The following is a 15,834-nucleotide window of genomic DNA, read 5'->3' as shown; positions in this document are numbered from 1 at the left end:
GACGGAGACAGTAGGGAGATCGGAAAGGGTGTAAAAGGGGAGGTATCGAGAAGCACGAGATACAGGCATCAAAGGGACGCGCCTAATGAGATGCACGGCTGAGACAATAGGCCCGTGCGGCAAGATGAGCCTCGAGCGGCGCCATCTGCCTTACAGTAGCATCCCCCTTGTCATAAAAACACTTACAAAGAACATGTGTCTTCCGCCATATCTTGAAAGTCCCAGGGTCGCGAAGCGGACAGTGTCCGTTCGCTGGCTACTTGAGGGCAAGAGACAAAATGGATGCCGTATCTAAGATGGAACCCGTGGGTACAGATGAGAAAACCCACATAACAAATGAACGGTTTAAGTTAGCACAGCGAAACTGCGCACACTTACTAAACTCGTCATTTGCGGTTCATAGATACTAGACTCGACCATATTCGTGTGAGTCGAAAAACACCACTTAGAATTGTCACGGAACCTCACTCCCCAAACCATTCATTCGTGCAAAGTTTTTTATTCACCAATCCATTTCGAATCAGTTAATAAAGCAAACCAATGCTGTGTGTTTTTGTAGGCATGCACATGTGTGTTGAACGTATGCACGCACCTACAATCAATCAGTACATTTGTAGAGCACGCTGCTCACCCGCGAGGGTCTCAAGGCGCTGAAGAAAAGGTGTGGGGTGCCGCTACTGCTCGAATAACAAGGTCTGAGGTGTTTCCTGAAGGTGAGATGGTCCTGGGTCAGTCGTAGGTGTGCGGGGAGGGAGTTCCATGTGTTCACTGCCAGGTAGAAGAACGATCTTCCTCCGGTGGTGGTTCTTCGAATCCGTGGGACGGTGGCAAGGGCGAGACTGGAGGAGCGGAGTTGACGGGAGGGGGTGTTGAACGAGATGCGGTTATTGAGGTACTCGGGGCCCATGTTGTGGAGCGCTTTGTGTGCATGGGTGAGCAGCCTGAACATGATCCTCTTGTAGACGGGGAGCCAGTGCAGGTTTCTCAGGTGGGCGGATATGTGGCTGTGGCGGGGGATGTCGAGGATGAGTCGTGCGGAGGCGTTCTGTATGCGCTGAAGGCGTATCTGAAGTTTGGCTGTGGTTTCTGCGTATAGGGCGTTTCCGTAGTCCAGTCGGCTGGTGAAGAGGGCCTGGGTGACCGTCTTTCTGGTTTTCGGTGGGGATCCACCTGAAGATCTTTCGGAGCATGCGCAGGGTGTTGAAACACGAGGACAAGACTGCGTTGACTTGCTTAGTCATTGTGAGAGAGGAGTCCAGGATGAATCCTAGGTTGCGTGCGTGGTCAGTGGGTGTCGGTGCGGTGCCCAGTGACGTGGGCCACCAGGAGTCATCCCAGGCTGAAGGGGATTGTCCGAGGATGAGGACCTCCGTCTTGTCCGCGTTGAGCTTCAGACGGCTTTGCCTCATCCATTCTGAGACCTCTTTCATTCCGTCCTGGAAGTTGGCTTTGGCGATGAGAGGGTCTTTGGTGAGAGAGAGAGTATAAGTTGGGTGTCGTCGGCTTAGGAGATGATGTTGATGTTGTGTTTGTGGGCGATGGTGACGAGGGTCTCATGTAGATATTGAAGAGAGTTGGGCTGAGTGAGGAGCCCTGGGGTACACCGCAGATGATCTTGGTGGCCTCGTAGTGGAAGGGAGAGAGGCGGACTCTCTGGGTTCTGTCCGAAAGAAACAATGTGATCCAGTCCAGGGCCTTTCCTTGGATCCCAGTGTTGTAGAGGCGCGTTATTAGGGTGCGGTGGCAGACGGTGTTGAAGGCTGCCGAGATGTCCAGGAGGATGAGAGCGGCTGTCTCTCCGTTGTCCAACAGGGTCCTGATGTCATCGTAGGCTGCGATTAGGGCGGTCTCGGTGCTGTGGTTCGCTCGAAATCCGGACTGGGATGGGTCGAGCCAGCTGTTTTCTTCGAGGAATGCAGTCAGCTGTTTGTTGACGGTCTTCTCAATGACTTTGGCTGGGAAGGGGAGCAGAGAGATCGGGCGGAGGTCTTTGGGGTCCGCTGTTGGTTTCTTCAGAAGAGCGTTGATTTCCTGTTTCCAGCTTCAGGGAAGGTGGCTGATGTGAAGGAGCTGTTAATGACGTTCCGGAGGTGGGGTGCGATGATGGTGTTTGTTGAAGATGTGATGAGGGCATGGGTCGGAGGGGGAGCCGGAGTGGATGGTGTTCATGACGCGGGTGGTGTCTTCAGTGCTGATGTGGGTCCAAGCGCTGAGGGTGGTAGTGGGGGTTGTTGATTTGGTGGCTGGGGGCGGGGTGTGGAGTCCGAAGCTGTTGTGTATATCTGCGATCTTGCGGTGGAGGAATGTGGCGAGGGAGTTGCAGAGGTCTTGCGACGGTGTGATGTCGTTGTTGCTGGCACTGGGGTTGGAGAGCTCTTTGACGATGTTGAAGAGCTCCTTGCTGTTGTGGGAGCTGTTGTCCAGCCGCTCTTTGAATGTTGTCCTTTTGGTGGGATGGATCATCTGGTGGTATTCGCGGGTGGCGCTCTTGAGGGCAGTCATGTTTTCTGATGTCCGCTTGTGGCGCCGGGCTTTTTCGCAGGTTCGGCACGATTTCTTAGCGAATTTTAGGGCGTCTGTGAACCATGAGGATTTTCTGTTGCTAGTTTTGCCTGGGGTTTCTTCAGTGGAGCGAGGTCGTCGGCGCTGTTGGTGATCCACTGTGCGAGATTGTCTGCTGCGTTGTTGGGGTCAGGGTTGTCGGCAAGTGGGTTCTGGCTCAGCGATGTGGTCAGCTGGTCTGTGGTGACTTTGCTGCAGCATCTGCGGGGGATCTGTAGCGTGTGGTGGTGGGATGGGGTCTTCTTGAAGCCTAAGTGGATGCAGCTGTGGTCGGTCCAGTGTAGTCCGTTGGAGTGGCTGAAGGCAACGTGGCTGCTGGCCGAGAAGATGGGGTCGAGCGTGTGGCCGGCGTAGTGGGTGGGGGGTGTCCACTAGTTGCTTGAGTCCGAGGTTGGCGAGGTTGTCGAGCAGGGTGGTGGTGGTGTTGTCATTGTTTTTCTCCAGGTGAAAGTTCAGGTCCCCTAGGAGGATGTACTGTGGTGAGGTTAGGGCGTGCGGGCTGATAAAGTCGGTGATGGTTTCGCAGAATTGTCATTGGGCCCGGGGGTCTGTAGATGAGCGTTCCTCTGAGGGTGGTCCGGGGCGGGGGTCGGTGTGGATTTGGAAGTGTAGGTCTTTGGCGGCGGTGAGTGTGTCTTCGTCATTGGTCGTTACGCTGATGGTGTTCTTGTAGATGATGGCGATGCCTCCTCCAGTTTTGTTGACGTGGTCCTTCCGGGTGATTTTGTAGCCGTCCTGGATGGCTATGGCGATGTCTGGGGCCGAGGAGGCGTTCATCTAGGTTTCCATGATGAAGGCGACGTCTGGTGCTGTTGAATCAAGGAGGTCCCAGAGTTTGACGGCGTGTTTGTGGACGGAGCGGGTGTTGAGGAGGATGCACTTGAGGTGGCTGTTGTTGATGTGTTCGGTGGGCGGGGTGCAGGTTCGGAGGCAGGAGAATTTGCATGCTTGGCAGGTGAAGGATCTGTGAGTGCGCACAGCGGCTGCCATTTAATGGGAGGTGGGGAGGATGGGTCAGCTGGGAGGCGGGAGGGCAGGTCAGCGAATGGGCACGGGCGGGCGGGGCCGCACGGGAGTCAGCGGCGGGAAACGGGGGAGCAGCGGTGAGCGAAAGGTCCAAGAGTACAAAAAGAGAGAAAAGAGGCGACAGGCACACGGGGGTACAAAAAAAATGGGGAGCATGCACTGGCACACGGGGGAACAAAATGAAGAAGGGGCAGCAGACACTGGCACACAGGGAAGGTCTCCCAGGAGCGGACCAGGAGCAGACCAAGGCGGAAAAAGTCGGCGCAGGACAGCCGAGGCAGCAGAGAAGGCGGCTGGCAGGAGGAGGTCACTGGCACAGGTGGCGCTGCAGCGGTACAGGTGGCGCTGCAGCGGTGGGGAAGCGACCTACAAATGCCACATTAGTTCCATCCACCTTACATATTAGAATTTGAGCAATGGACCGGTGACTCTAAAGGGAAGATTAAACTCACTCAGCCTAAATAGCCCTCAAGGAGAAAAGGCACAGAGTAGGGAAACCGCTATTCACTCGTTGGAACCCTCCACCCTAAGTCCCCAAATCTCCAACATGAACCCAAGCTAAAGGGTAGGGACCCCTCGGCCCCACATTTAAACACAGCTTGCTATAACACCATCATCCAGTTCAATCCGCTGGTAGATTGTACAAAAAATCCGTACCCGAGTCCACCTGGGTGAAGACTATTTATTCTGTGCAAATCCACTCTCTGCTGCATTGGATAGCCAACGTTTTATTTCAAGGAGCCTTTTCTTTTGGGCCTAGGTCTCTTGGTTGAGATCAAGTTAAAACAGGAGCCTGTAAGGACCTAGCATAGCCTTGCCTAAGGGCAGCCACCCGAAGACCATACCGTATCCAACACTATCTCAAAGAGTCCACCCAGAACAGCACATAAATCCTCCCTCAGGTTGAATCTGCTGAGGGTCTCCCCAAGATCCAGAATTCAGGTCTCCCGCTGAAGATTGTCTGGCTGGTCATTCTTTGCTGCTAGCAGAGCAACACCTTCAATCACTTTAGACTTGTAGTCTTCGAAATCTCTCACCACAGTAGACATGTCCCCCAAAGTTTCCAGCTTCTTTGATTATGAGGACTGCTCCCTCTCAACCCTGTCACTCTGTTAGTCGGTCCCTTAAATGTATCCTCCACTGACCTCACTGCCCTTACTATCTTCATCGTCTTTTCCCAACAGATCTTTTAAGAAATATTTCCAACATCCTTGATGTCTTGTCCTGGTCCACGTTAAGGAAATGTAGTTAGTAGCCAACTTTCACAACTAACTCTATATCTGAAAGGCTTTCACTGCCAGCACGATGTGGGTATGCCTTAACCCCTTCACTGCGGCGGCAATTCCGCCGCAGTGCTAGGGGGTGAGGGAGTCGCACGGCTCACCTGCACTTGTGACGGAACCGCTCCGTCACGCACCTCGGGTGAGCTGTGCTAGTGACGGAACGGTTCCGTCACGAACGCGCCCGCTCAATAGAACCGCCGCGCAGGCGTGAAATCAGTGCCGCGCAGGCACGTCGAGCGGGCCGTGACGGAACCGTTCCGTCACTAGCACAGCTCACCTGAGGCGCGTGACGGAACGGTTCCGTCATAAGCGCCGAAGGGGTTAACACCTATTTCCATTCCTGACCATGAGAAATATAGTATATTAGCTGGATTCATGGATGTTTGCTTCATGCATTTTCTTTTTTTTAACTTTTCCCCAACAGCATGGAAAAACAACTAACATTTTTTTACTGACTTTAGAATGTAATCCTTGGTAGACCTTGAAATTGTCCCTTCCCATGATCAGTTTAATATCTTTTCCTGGCCAGTTATGTTGCCTTTTTTATACCTTTCATCCCGTTGTTAATTTCTACTTTTCATTTAATTTGTGTTTTATGCAGCCCGTTTTTTAACTTGACCTTTGTTTACCACATGCATGCATGCACCTCTTTATTACATGAAGCTCATTTGGTCAACCGTAACTTCCCCTTCTGTCTCACATGCTGTATTTTTATTGCCGGTAAATGTGGGGTGCCAGATTTGCCCTCTGAGGCCGTTGTGCATGAAGTCATTTTAAAATGACACTTAAATCAGCCCACCACATTCTTGGCTGGGGATATCCTTAATGTCCTCTGCATAACTCATTGTAGCTCAAATTTTAAGTAGCTCCTTCAACATTGAGGTGAGGAATCTCAGCGACAGGCGTCTTTCTTTTTGCCACAGCCAGTCATTTAAATGTTAAGACACACAATGCCAATAAAAAACCACCAGTGCAATCAATTTGTTCTAGCTTTCCCTTAACATTGTTACACTCTTTTGCTTAATACTTTTGTAACCACCATTGGCATAGGGTCATTTGAAATCCTCAAGTAAATTTTGAAATTGGCTAAGAGTATGGCATTCAAAATGCTGCCTAGATATCACTCTGATCCATGGCCGATTATCCAAAATGGTCAAGGTGCCCTCAAGAATGTTTAAGGAGACTTGCGGACAGAGGGATATTTGCAAATGATGGAGGTAGAGACATTTTGTTTGTCATCTTCACCTCTGAAATACAGGGACTGTGAGTTTTAGAAAGCCATATAAGTGATGTCTGTATCTAGATGATTGTCTCAAACCCACAGGTACGTCTGCAGAAGAGAGCAGTATTTTACAGCTGAAGGGTCCCCTTGTCAGCTGGATATAAGACAACAATGGCCAACAAGTGTACACTTGAGTCCTTCATTCCAGGCACTTCAGCAAGTAAGAAAGGACACATTGAGAAAAATATGCCCCCCAGGACTTTTTTAATTTAATAAGCATGACTAGTTCAATAACTAAGAATATTGAGTCGATGAAGGGAGTAGAGAGCATCTGAAAAGGAATTGGCAAAAAGTATTTTGAAGTTACAAGTACTGAAATCCTTGGGAAGGATCATAATGGTGCTAGTGCCGGAAATAAAGCATTCCATAGTCTGTGCATTGGCTAGCATGATGGAACGGAACGCTTGAATTGAGGTATTGTATAACCTGAGGAGGGGTGCCTACTAAATATTATTAGGAGTCTGATTGGCTATCTATGCAGAGTCACATTGGAGTGAGATAGAGGAGTTGGTTGATGTGCAGATGAATAGCAGTGGGCACACATAGATTGTATTCTTGCTGCATTAGTAACTTCCACATAAGATTTATGGGCCAGTGCTAACTGTCAACTCTCTAAGGTAGTCTGCATGTAATTCGATCTACCTTTGTTATGACTTCTTCTGGGGTATGTAGTATCTTCTATTTAGCTTTCTTTTTATAGTCAACTCACACCTTGGTTCTGTCTTTCAGTGTTTTGTATACATCCCAAAGTAGCATATGCAACAGCACAGACCATATGGGGACTTTGAAGTAATTAGGCATGGCAGAGGTGGTCTCATTGTGTTTGAGTTCTCATGCATCTAGTCACCATGTGTATTCCAGTGTGCCTAGTGTGTGCTACAGAGTTCATCAATAGGGGGTAGTGGTCAGATACACCTCTCACTAGGAATTCTAGACGTTCTATGTTGGGAGTCTCATTCTTTGGGATAAGCAAGTTACCCAGTCTAGAGAATGTCCTATGTGACCCAGAGAAAATGAGCTCCAAATACCAGCAATACCAATGCCTTTACCCATAGTTGTAGTTGTGAAAGAGCATCTTTATTAGCTCCGGTCCCAAGTGAATTTTCGATGGCATTGAACATAAAATCATTGAAATCTCTGACCCCACATAACCTAGTTCCTATGATTCACAATACATTCCAAAGTATCCCTTCTTGTTAACTGTTAGCAGGCCATGACTGTTATTACAAGGAAAATGCCACTTCCTGTAGGATGGAGAATAGTGAATCAAACGGGTAGTTAAACAAATTAGTACTTTTACAGATATTATGTCTTAGTCATATTGTAGTTTTAGGGGATGAGTTCAGCAATGAGGTCTAGATCTCTCTATAATATCACATTTCTTTCGCTAAAACACATCTCCACTGGGTTTTTAATATGACCTCATGTTCATGAAGCGCAATATTAGCTAACCAAATTTCTCAACTTCTTATCCTCTCCATGTCACCAACCTTCTGATTTACGTGAACACCCAAATACCTAAAAATCAGTTTTAACCTGAGACATTTGAAAACTCACTGGCATTACCACCTTTCACTGACTTCGGTCCACAGACCAGCAAACAATTCCTCCACTTTCCCATCATCTTTAAATACCGAAATCCAATTTCGTAATTTCCTTTTAAAATTTGTGCCACCAGCAATGCCACAACCAAGACATGCAAACATAAAAAAACTTTCCATTAATTATTGTGGTTATGCCTCGTTTCGCAAAGGAAAATGAAGTTTAAACTCCTGATGATCAGTTCAAATCACAGGACAAAGCAATTCAGGGGGTTTTGAGACCCAATGAACCCTGTGTAAACCTCTTTGTGTGATATAAAGGTGATTTTGAAAGTGGTATGTGCTTTCAGTGGAAACTAGTAGATTTATTTAGGATTTGACACATGATGGTCCAATTTTAATAATAATAATAAGGAAGCTTATAAAGCGCCTGGTTACGCCCACGGCGTGTCCCCGCGCTGTAGTAAGTGGGAGAGAATAGCACCCATGTCCAAACTAGTGACGCACAGGCCTATTCGAGAAGGAACAAGTATGTTTTAAGCTCTCTTCTAAACCTGATCTCAGAGGGTTCCAACTCAAGCTCCAAAGGGAGTTTGGTTCAGCTCTTGGCCGCCAAGAGCCGGAAAGATCTACCACCCATCCTGGCCCTCTTGACTTTAGGGACAAGCAACAGGCCAGTCCCACTAGTTCTAAGGGACCGTGCGGGCCTGTAGACAGTAATAAGACCCTCCAGGTACCTGGGACCGATGCCTTGGGTGATGCGGTGGCATGTACAGAGGGCCTTAAACACAATTCTCTTCCTGACAGCGACCCAATGAAGAGTGTCCAAGGCCTTTTTAGAGGCAGCCCTTCTCGGTTGCCCTAGGACCAACCGAGCCGTCGCATTTTGCATAGCCTGAAGCCGGTTAAGTCTTTTGACAGTGGCACCCAAATACAGTATGTTACCATAATCTAAACGTGTAGTAACAAGTGCGTGCACCAGCGTCTTGCTGGCCTCTACAGGAAGGAGGTCCATCGTTTTGCGTAGGCCCTTCAGGACACCAAAGCATGTCCCCACTACACGTCTGATATGGGGTTCAAATGTGAGATCAGAGTCTACCCTTACACCCAGGTTCTTAGCCTGGGCACAGGGTATAGGGGCTGGACCTAAGCAAGACGGCCGCCATGCCGATAACCACACTGACACCCCTGCCCCCCCCCCTCCCCCTTACAACAAGCACCTCTGTCTTGCTACCATTCAATCTCAGGCAGTTGTTAACCATCCACGAGGCAAGCTCCTGCATGCACGCCCTGAAGTTGGATGCTGCCAGCTCCGGTGCCCGTGATAGCGAGACGGCCAGCTGCGTGTCATCGGCATATGACACAATCCTAATTCCAAAACCCTCCGCTATGCTCGCCACTGGAGAAACATATGGATTAAATAGGGTGGGGCTCAGGGCAGAACCCTGAGGTGCACCCTGATCCTGTTTCATAGCTTTGGAGTAGTGGGCGCCCTGTCTGACCTGAAAGCTACGCTCCATCAGGAATGATTGTATCCATTTTAGAGCTGAGCCTGAGACACCGCCCTTGTTCAGACACTGTAGCAAAGTGTAGTGAGCCACAGTCTCAAAAGCGCGCTCAGGTCCAGAAGGATGAGAGCCATTGTTTGCCCCTCATCTGCTCCCTGCCTAATGGCCTCCGTGGCCATTAGTAGAGCTGTCTCCGTAGAGTGAAGTGACCGAAATCCAAATTGAGTGGGGTGCAGGAGATTGGCTTTTTCCACATATGCCATGAGCTGTAGGTTTGCAACCTTCTCTGCCACTTTCGCCAGATACGGTAACAGCGAGATAGGGCGTAGATTTTCCAGTTTATCAGGGCTGATATTAGGTTTCTTCTGAAGTGGAAGAACCACACCCTTTTTCCAGCTGTCAGGCACCATATGCATACTGAATGATACATCTAAAAGATGCCTGATATAAGGCTCAAGAGTAGCAATACTCTCCCCTAGCAGTTTGGGTGAGGCAGGATCCCTAGGTGAGCCAGACTTTATAGTACAACAGATCTTGCAGAGTGACTCGGGGGTGGGGTGATAAAACTATCCAACCTCTGGCTTTCCCCAGCACCTCAGATCGGTTCCACAAATTCTGCACCCTTTTTTACGGCTCCCGGAAAGGAAGAATACATTTTCTCCACTTTCTCTGCGAAAAAAAAAAACTGCAATACGGTCGCATGATTCCACTGATCCTTCCATGGGGATAGCAGACGTTGTTAATGAGGAAATCTCCTTATAGATCTTAAATAGTTCCTTAGAGGAGTTTCCTGCTGCTCCAATTCTCTCTGCATAATATGCGGCCTTAGCCCGTCTAATAAGGCCATGGTACTTTTTTCGCTTTTTTTGATATTCCAGCTTGGCCTGACTAAGAAAGCCTTTCCGCCATTGTCTCTCCAGATGTTTAGACTGTGTCTTAGCCAGGCGCAAATCATCATTGTACCACGGTGCAGATTTATGTGCTCTATTCAAAGTTATTTTCTGTAGTAGCAGGGCCACACTGTCTAGAGCTTCCGTTATGCTATTTTCAAGATTGAAGCAGGCAGTATCAGCGTCGGTGCCCCCCGGTGACCCCCCTTGGACCAGAGCTACATTGAACTTAATCTGTGAGAAACCTGCCCATTTACGACACAGGTGGTTTAGCACTGGTTGTTCGGGGGCTCTAGGTTCAGGGACCTTTACCACAAAGGGAACAAGGAAGTGGTCGGACCAGGGTATAGGGGTGGGAGTGGTAACTCCGACTCCCTCCCAATTAGCGAATATTGGATCCAGTAAATGGCCATGCTGATGGGTAGGGCATTGGATTTCAGGCCTAATTGCAATGACTGTAGTTCCTGACACAGGTCTAAAGCCCCCCTTTTGAAGGGAATTCTCCAGATGAATATTAAGGTCACCCAACAATAGGAATTTATCATTCCGTAGAGCTGAGTCCGTAATTCCTTCCAATAAGCTAGGCACAAACAGTGTATGTGGGCCAGGAGGTCTATATACCAGGATTCCTTTCACCGTAAGATGAGAGCTGACCCTAATTATAAATGAGCCGGCCTCACTATCAACTATAGTCATAGGTTCCAGAGAGCAGCACAGTGGATGTTTAAAGACATTTTCTGACATTTGTTACCAATCAAGCTCTGGCATGTAGGGTAGCCTTGAGGGGTGATTTAGGGAGACCCTCTGAGACAATGTTCCCACTGTCAATATGTGAGAGAACTATTACATGTTTCAAGAATTTCAAGCCTGGTGTTCTTCATTTTTTTAAGAGGGTGCAGATGGTACACTGCTCTTTTGTTAGATTTTTGATGTGATTGGTGAAGTTTAAAGTGCTATCAGAGCAGGCAGGGACTTTTAGATCTTGCTTCTTTTGGCATGTTTCATTAGCCTATTTGCTTTCTTACCTCCCGGTTTTAACTCTGTTTTTGCTGCTTTAATGTCTCTGCACACTTATTCACTGCTGTTCAGTGTGAAAGTGCAAATGCTCATGTGTAAATTGTGTTCTGGATTGGGGTTTCCATGATTGGCATATTTGATTTACTAGTAAGACCCTAGTAAAGTGCACTGAGGGTGCCAGGGCCTGTAAATAAAATGCTGCTAGTGGGCCTGCAGCACTGATTGTCCCACCCACACAGGCAGCCCTGAAAAGGGTTCTCAGACCTGCCACTAAAGTATCTGCGCGCAGTTTATAACTGCCATTTCGACCTGGCAAGCGCACCCTGGTGCCAGGCCCTAAACTTTCCTTTTCTTACATATGTCACTCCTAGCGTAGGCCCAAGGTACCCCCTGTGGGTAGGGTGCTGTGAAAGTTAAAGGTAGGACAGGTTCTGGTGTGTGTGACATGTCCTGGTAGTGAATTACAGTGTACTTTGTTTTTCACTATGGAAAGGCTATCTGTCCTGTAGAATAGAATGGAAGTTTACTTATAACATCTTATATACATACCTTCCCATCGGGACAAGATAGGGTAATGAAGTTTATTATGCCTGAACTCAGAATGTAGAAATGCACCTTTTAATAAACATTTTTTATGTTCTGTGTTTGAAAATACCACTTTTAGAAAGTAGATATTTTCTTGCTTAGCCATCCTGTGTGCCTCTGCTGGGGTTGTGGATTGACTGTCTGGCTTTGGAGTGACAGCGGCTGGGGATGTGCATTCTCTTCAGACAGCCACTGGAGGGGTCGAGGTGTGTCCTGCCTTCCCTGGATCAGTCAGGGCTGCGCTGAATAGACCTGGGCTGTATTTAGAGGAGTGGGAGGAGATTTCCTTGCACCTGAATGGGCCTGGTCTGCCTTGGACAATGATGTCTCAAATTCCTGCCTGAAAGCTAGGCCAGAGAGGACAGAACTGTTTTTGCTGAGCACAGACACACACGCCCACAAGAGAACAAGGGAATTTTAAGTATAAATATTAGGACCCAAAACTTTAGAACTCGCTGGAATCAAGGAAAATGCCAAGAAGAAGAGCTGAAACAGCTGCCAAGAGGAGTACTGCCCTTTGCTGTGTTGTCTCTATGTTGGGTTGGCCTGCAGTTGCTGCCTCTGCCTTGGGTCAGTGAAAGGACTGGACTTAACTTTCTCGAACTTGTTGCTGATTATCTAGAGGGACTTGTAACCGAGCTTGCCTCCTGTTCACAAAGTCTCAGATACAGCAAAGACTTCACTCTCCTTTGGACACTGCCCCTGGAACCTTGGGTTTCAGTTGTTGCAGAGGAGGAAAAGTAGTCGACTCCGTCACAGGCTCCGTGTCCTGAAGGCACCGCAGAGGGCACCGCCACATCTTGCACTGCAGCCCTGGTCTTACCGGCGATGATGACTGCCATCGCCACAGACCAGCTGCTTGAACCGTGACCTGTGGGCACCGAACTCTGCTTCGCCTTGTCGCCCTGGTCTCACCGACGCCGTCGCTGCTCTTCCACTGGCTCTGTCGTCGGCACCGCAATCTGTCCATACCACATCGAGCACTGCTCTGCTTCGCGCCGCAGCCCTGGTCTCACCGATGCTGCTGGGCGACTGTCTCCAAGCCGCTTCCTGCACTGTGACCTAAGGTCACCGCACGGCGCACTGGTATGCTTTGCATCTCCGCTGTGACGGTTGTCATATCCGGCATCATCAGCCGCAACGAAAAAGGTACTGTTTGCGAGTCTGTCGACCCTACCGCTGACCCGTTCTGACGCGGTCAGCAGGAACTGTTGGATTCTGTCATTTTCAGTATCGCAGTAGCACTCGTCTGAGCTACCGACTTCAAGGAACTGCATTTTTAAAGTTATTCTTGCAAAGTGCATATTTTTAGTACTGTATGTCGGATTTTTGTTGTTTTGGTCTTGTTATGGATATATAAAAATATTGGACATTTTTCTAAACTGGTGTGGTGTCCTTTTGTGGTGTTCTCACAATAGTAGTGTTGGTTATGTGCAAATGCGTTACACACTGCCTCTGAGATAAGCCTGACTGCTCGTGCCAAGCTACCAAGGGGGGGATCAGGGGTTATTTTAGGAGTGTAACTCCCTTACCCTGAATAGGAAGAAGGGTCCCTACTTGGACAAAGGTGCAGACCATTGCCAACTAGAGACCCCAATTTCTAACAGGACCCAAGAGACTAAGGCTGCTGGTGAGAGATGAGAGATTGGGCATTCTATTTAAGGGGGCTAATTCAATGAACCTTCTTTCTGTTGATGAGTGAGGATTGCTTGAATGTAGAGATGAGTTCAGTCTTGTTTGAATTCAGTTTTTAGGCAAAGGCAGATGTCCACTTAATGAATGAATGAAGTACATTCTGGTGGCTCGTGATTGGTGGATTAGATACTCAGAGGTACATTTGAGTATTGCGGTTTTATTAATCTAGTGTTATGCCCTTCACTTGTGACAGGGGACTGTGGGCGGATTTTAAATGATAATTGTCCTCTCGGAGTCAGGTAAGAGTGGAACCAATTAAATACAGTGTATTCAATGCCTATCAACTACTGTGCCTTCAGTGCCCATATATTCCAAGCAGAAGCATTAACCCACCAAATTCATACTTGCTTCATCGCTTCCAAGGTCTCCACAGACAGGAAGTATTAACTATCATCTGTGGCGGACAGGAACTGTTTGGCCCTTAGTAGTGGCGGCCTGTAATGTGACTGAGCAGTGTGGTGGGCTCTCACTCACTTCCACATATACACCTACCAGCAGACACACATACACCCACCCATCCACATGTGCACTCACTCACACCCATCCATTCACAAGGACATATGCACACACCCATTGACTGCATGCATGGATGCACATACATTCATACACAGACACACGCACAGGCATACAACGTTCAATAAGCACTTACTGAATCTCAGCAGTTACATCGGGTGGTGGTAGGAACAGGCAGAAAGCCCTTGGTGCTTCCTGGAGGCTTGGGGCAAGGAAGGGATCGACAGAAGATCCTGCTGCCGGCACCCGCGATGGAGCAGCACTGCATCCTTACTATCGGTTATCGTACCGGACTATCTTGAACGTCCCTATATTCCCGATTGTGGTCCGCCTGACGTTCCTTGACTGGCCAAAACCTGGCCCTTCTTCAGTCTTACACAAGCACATTGCTAACAAGAATCGAATCCAAGCTGACCCCAACAGGTCACAGCAACAGCCCGCCGGATATTCCTGTGACTGGGTACACAATAAGCCTTGAACCCCTTGGCTATTGAGGCTGCTTTACTATTAGGCATACATTAAATGTCCTGATGAGATCCGTAGAATGTGTTAAACGGATCGAAACGCCATCGACAACTATGAGCACCTTACACACATAGAATGTTTTATTTGCCCTTTAAAAGTGTGAAGGCGTCAATATTGTTCTGTTTTATAATCAAAACTGTGTGATTAACAAGTTTACAGAACGTTAAGCTCTTGCCTAAGCCTTTTTGTTTGTTCCCTTTAATTGTTCCCTGTCCTGATATTTCTTGTGTGATTGACTGGGTACAGGCTTGTGCCCTGTCTTGTATATTGTGTGTTATTCATGTTTTACATTGATTGAAAAGTAAATACCAAGACCTCTGCCCGGCTGGGCATGTTGTTTTCACATATAGCAACGACGTTGTCTATATTTATTGATTAAGCATTATTATTTGTAAGGGACCACTGTTGCCTTAATAATATTGACTCCCAAGGTCCCTTGCCGACTTCTTTGGGTTCCCTTGTTGTTTTAAAAAAAAAACTGTGATTTCTTTGGCAACACGATAATCATTGTTTATGGCATGTCATGCGGATCAAAAGTCATCTTCCCCTTTGAACAATAGAGCATGCATATTGTAGGCTTGAACATATTTGTCGCTATGAATGTATGCAGAGTATTTAGGAGCAAGTAACCACTGCTTTGTGAGGAATTTTCACACAAATAGTCCTATTGCTGCAGGGGTGTAACGCAGGCAATGCGGATAGAGCAGACCGCACTTGCCGTCATTAACTCACAAAACGCTTAATTTCATAATCAGTTACTTAAAGGACGCCTACATTAACTAACATGATAAGGTATTAATGTGTAACATTTTTGGGTTGGTATCACCTGCTAAAGTGTTTCCGATAACGCTCTTTAATAATCGATCATGTTTATCTATATAAATATAATGGAGAGTGTGTTTCCTTGTGTTCAAAGTGTAAGCTTTTTGTTTAATAAAAATGAAAGAACTTACATTTAAACGAAAGTTCTTTTACTATTTCTTGACCTTTTTCTTGAATATGCATTTATTATAATGTAATTATTAGAGAAACTGAAAAAAAGTATCTTTGTCTGAGATTTTGGCAAATCAGGGTGCCTGCGTTACTGATGCGAACCTGTTTGTTTGCAGCAGCAGTGCGCAGACGTCCACATGGTGAGTGACAGCGACGGAGATGACTTTGAAGATGCCAGCGAGTTTGGTGTGGACGATGGGGAGCTTTTCGGCACAACATCCGCCGCTTCCACCGCATTAAGAAAGTCTCCGATGAGTATGTATCGGGCCGGCAGCGTGGGGTCTGGGTCCAGGGCTTAACTTGTAAAAGAAGGCGCGCCGGTGCCCAAAGCTCTGCTCAGCAGCACGCGGCTGATGCGATTATATGTTGGTGGGTGGGGTGGGTACCACGACCCTCGTAGTCTCGAACCCCCGT

At 47.9% G+C, this 15,834-nt stretch overlaps 1 protein-coding gene across 2 annotated transcripts in view; it reads left to right on the top strand.

Annotated features, from left to right (window-relative positions):
- Positions 1–15,834, top strand: part of FAF1 (Fas associated factor 1) — a 1,861,897-nt gene that overhangs the window by 964,310 nt on the left and 881,753 nt on the right. The window contains exon 10 of one of the 2 annotated variants that reach the window (XM_086952414.1): positions 15,540–15,675. In XM_086952414.1, coding sequence (XP_086808540.1) covers positions 15,540–15,675 — 136 coding nt within the window. Of the gene's footprint in view, positions 1–15,536; positions 15,676–15,834 lie in introns of both variants that reach the window. The other variant, XM_086952412.1, reaches the window with a different exon arrangement.

The sequence above is a fragment of the Lissotriton vulgaris genome, chromosome 1_1 (assembly GCF_964263255.1).
Source record: "Lissotriton vulgaris chromosome 1_1, aLisVul1.2, whole genome shotgun sequence".
Taxonomy (NCBI): Eukaryota; Metazoa; Chordata; class Amphibia; order Caudata; family Salamandridae; genus Lissotriton; species Lissotriton vulgaris.
Note: the sequence above shows the minus strand (reverse complement) of the source record. Positions and strands in the feature narration are given on the sequence as shown.